Source organism: Orycteropus afer, unplaced genomic scaffold (genome assembly GCF_000298275.1).
Source record: "Orycteropus afer afer isolate SDZICR_OR568_19922 unplaced genomic scaffold, OryAfe1.0 scaffold00387, whole genome shotgun sequence".
Classification (NCBI taxonomy): domain Eukaryota; kingdom Metazoa; phylum Chordata; class Mammalia; order Tubulidentata; family Orycteropodidae; genus Orycteropus; species Orycteropus afer.
In genome coordinates, this window is record NW_006921974.1 from 1,762,263 (window position 1) to 1,766,477 (window position 4,215).

The following is a 4,215-nucleotide window of genomic DNA, read 5'->3' on the forward strand; positions in this document are numbered from 1 at the left end:
TGAACTCTCAGTTGCCAACTCAAGAAGCACTGAAACCATTATCTACAAATGTAGCTTACCATCAGAAGAAAAACATATGCGTAAGAAATTATGATTAAAGCTTTAGGTTCAAAGTCAAGAAATAGGCTATTTTTAAAAATACATGACTAGGACAAAGAAAACACCTATGTTAATACTTAAAGTTACAAATGACTATAACTATATGCACAATCTTTTTCAGTATCTATTAATTATTTTCCTTTGCAAAAACATCATTTACAGCTTAACAATTCTGTTATAAATGCTAGGCTATATATTTGTTCCAATCCGCTCACTTTCAGTACTAGCACAATTTTAAGTTTCGATTTTATTTCCCAAGTGTTTATATATGTGCCACTTTAAAAGGAAGAAAGATGATATTTATTGTTCTCCAGCTAAATGTGAATCAACAAGCCTATACAGTTCGTGTGTACTTTCAGAGTGCTATAATATTGCAGCAATTTGCAAATGGAATGGAGCTGATTTTAGAGGGGGTAAAACCTAAATGGTCTTGCTGAAAGGAAAATACTAGGTCACTGATTCAACTATGTCAAATGAAAATTTCCTACTGGAGATTCTAAGTAATATGAACATTTAAAAATAAATGCCAGTAGTCTCCCACCCAAAATATGTAGGAGCAATCTCTTTTTTTGGAATCTACCCTTTATAAAGATTTATACCTATTTAAATATTCATTTGGTAGCTTTCAGGCTCAAAATTTGAAATTGTTCACAGGAATATTTTAACTATAGTGAGCAAAAAGGAAATCTCTATTCAATTCCACTGTCTCTGTCATGTAAGAGTACAGAAGTCAAAATAAATGCAACAGAATTTTTCATCTCTTCCTGTCTGCATTATGGAGATGTTTCTCCATCAGTGTCCCCCACCCTGAAGCTACACTGCAAAGACATATAGTGGTCCAGCCACTACAGTCTTTTCCAGATGGTGGCAATAAGAGCAAGACTCAATTCTAATTAGCTAAAACTAATTTATTCTTCAGATGAGAGCTAGGTCTGTATGGCCATTTTCGTGGGTTTGTGTGGATATAGGGGGTGGAGAGTGCTATCCATTTTGACTAGCAGAATACACAACCAAGTGGAGAGTTATTCTGAAATTTTCCAGAACAACTTTAGAAGTTCTTGTTTACTTTTTATGCCATATACAAGACACAACACACATTTATAGTCTCAATGTTAACAAAATTGAGAATTCAGCAGTAAAGTGCTAACCTGGAAGAGGAAAGTTGTAAGATACTAGGGTATGCTAGTAACTCCAGTTATTTTCAAAGAACATTCAGACTGCTTCAAATTCTATTCAGAAAACTATCTCTCCAAGCTTTTTCTTTGTTTTGTTGTTTTCCCCGCCTCTTTTAAATGAGCTGAATGCTAACTATATGAACAAAGATACTTAGGTGGGGACAAACTTAATCTCTACTCAAACTTTCAGAAAAATGTGCTTCTAAAAAGCATTAGCAAATAATCCAACTAGACTGCCTTCAGATGACATGGCAGATCAAATTAACTTTTCACCTTAATTTGTTTCACCAGTCTTCTGAAACCACTGCCCCTAATCTAAAGCAAAACTTTCTGTTATCTTAAAGGAGTTCAATAAGATTCTGGTATTATAAATTCAAACTCAGTACTGCCATCTGTTACATTCTGTTTAAAAATTGAATCGTTTTCCTGCTGATTAAAAATATCATCCCAGGTCATTGGCTTGTTCTGAGTAGATGTGGTCCCTACTGGAGGTTCTTTCCCAGCATCAACCTTATACCCAACACCATCATCCTTCATTACAGGCATAGTGCTTGACCTATCAGAAAGGTATGCATATTGTCTGATCTGTAATGACCTGCATGGATGTAAACGATAAAGCTTGGCGTCTCCAGAAGGATCTTGACTATGTACTGACTTTATGTGCGAAGACATAAACTGATAGTTGATGAAAGATTTGCCACAGGCCAAACACTGATACCTTCGTTCCCCTGTGTGATGAATTTCATGCTTTGTGCGATATTCTGCAAGAGGAAATACCTTCTCACAGTAGCGGCATGGATACTTCTTCTCCCAAGAATGAATGTTAAAATGTCTCCGCAAGCTAGTCAGACAGACATATGACCTTTTGCACACAATACAGATATAATAGACCCTTCCATCTACTATTAACTCATAATGATCATCGTGTTTTACTTTCATACGCTTGTTTGCTGTCTCACTGCCAGATGTTTTTGGTATGTCATTCTCAAGTCTGGCCTCCCCTTCATCAGGGTCATCTTTGACAGGAATCACTATGTCATAAGTATCTTCACCAATATTTGCATAAACCTTGCAACCAGTTGACAAGCCTTCAATTTCAGTAGCTGTATCTAATGTAATGATCTTCTGACCCTCCATTAGATGTTTTGATCCTAAACCTGGATCATTAGTGTTTCTAGTAATTATATCTGAAATTTTTAAAGAATTAGAAAGCGGTTCTTGCAGAAGTGTAGGAATTGGCATCTTCTGTATCAATGATCCATCGAAAGTGGTATTTTGGGGGATATCAGCCTGAGGGACCAAAGATGTATTACTGACTGCTGAGTCTGGACTCGAGCTAATAGTGTCATCATCATCATCTATAATTTCTTCTTCCTCCTCTTCATTGGCCTCATTTCCTGTTAAAACAGCACTGTTTGGTGGCTGCTGATTCTGCACAAGTATATTGATTGAAGGAGACATATGGTTTGGAAGTGAAGAACTGACATTTGGTGGTGTAGTAAGTGGTGTCTGATTTAGCAAAATAATGTTGGGAGTCAAATGTGCTGGGGCTGAAGACACAAGCACTTTTTCGCTTCCTTGCGTTTGGCTCAGAGTTGCCTGATTCACAGAAGTAGGAAGTTTCTGAGTTGGTGTGATATTTGCTAAAGGGGGAGAGTTATTGCTAGCACAAGGTGCAACATCAGAAATAGCAACAGAGCCTGGGTTAGGCGGGACCTGTGCATTGTTATTCGGCAAAGTCTCTTTTGCAGGCAGAATCTCAGAGCAGAATATGACATCATCATCATCATCATCTGAATCAGTAACAATGATCTTTTTTGTTTCATAATCTTCAGCAGATAAGGAAAAAGACTCTGTTATAATAGGCATTATAGTAGTCCCATTTTCTTGAGCTTCATCTTTTGATTTTTGTATTTCAAGGTTTTTGTCATTAGAACCAGGAGTTAAGGTTTCTGCATTACCATCCTGAACTGTACCTGAGATGCTTTTAACCTGTGACAATGGGACACCAAGCTCTGCTATAAATTTAACTCCTAATAATTGCCCTGATTTAATTAACTCATCAAGTAAATCTGATCTAACACGGACAATTTTAGAACTATAGATATAATTGAGAATTTCTGCAAAGATCTCTGCTCTTATGAAGCTCAGTTCAACAACTTGCCCAGCAACTGCAAAAAGCTGATGGAAATATGTACTAGAAGCTGAAAGAATATTCCTGTGGGCTCTGAATTTTCGGTCTTCCACAATAACTGTAACATCACAGAAGAGTCCATGACCACGTTGCTCATTCAAGGAGTTAAGCAGACTTCCAGAGTATTGCGTATCCGTAGCAGAAATCAATTTTCTACTCTCCATGCCTATATGAGAAAGGGAGAAAGAGGAGTCAGGAGAGGGACAAGAATAGGAAAGAAAAACATAAGTATTTAACATTCAGAATCTAAGCCACAACATCTATTTAAGTTTTAACAGAAGGTTGGTATAACAAGCTTTAAACTGCTCTACAGATTCAAACAGTAATTTCCATAGTCACCATCCTTTGAAACTCAGATAGACCCATCAGCACTAAGTAATTTTTAAAGATTAGAATTTTCTTATTCCTCAATTTTGGGTATTCTCAAGAGTTGCAAGTTAATTGCTAACCTTTTTTTGCAGGGGGAGGAGTTGTCATTTTTTAAACTGTGGTAAATATACAGGTAACTAAACATTTGCCATTTTAACAATTTTCACATGTACAGTTCAGTGACATTATGTTCATCACATTGTTAAACCATCACCCTTAACCATTCCTAAATTTTCCCATCACCCTTAACAGAAGTTCAATGTCCCCTTAAGCCTTCTGCCTTCTTTTCCCCTTCCCTCCCATCTGCCCCTGGTAATCACTAATGAACTCTGATCTCTATACCCTTGCCTACTCTAGATATTCCATGTAAGTAGGATC

The 4,215-nt window shown here is 36.8% G+C and overlaps 1 protein-coding gene across 1 annotated transcript; it reads right to left on the minus strand.

Annotated features, from left to right (window-relative positions):
• Positions 1 to 1,622: 1,622 nt before the first annotated feature.
• On the minus strand, positions 1,623 to 3,632 carry ZBTB33 (zinc finger and BTB domain containing 33). Its single transcript, XM_007953327.1, has one exon. It carries the CDS (start codon positions 3,630 to 3,632, stop codon positions 1,623 to 1,625), a length of 2,010 nt encoding a protein of 669 aa, XP_007951518.1.
• Between the last annotated feature and the right edge of the window lie 583 nt (positions 3,633 to 4,215).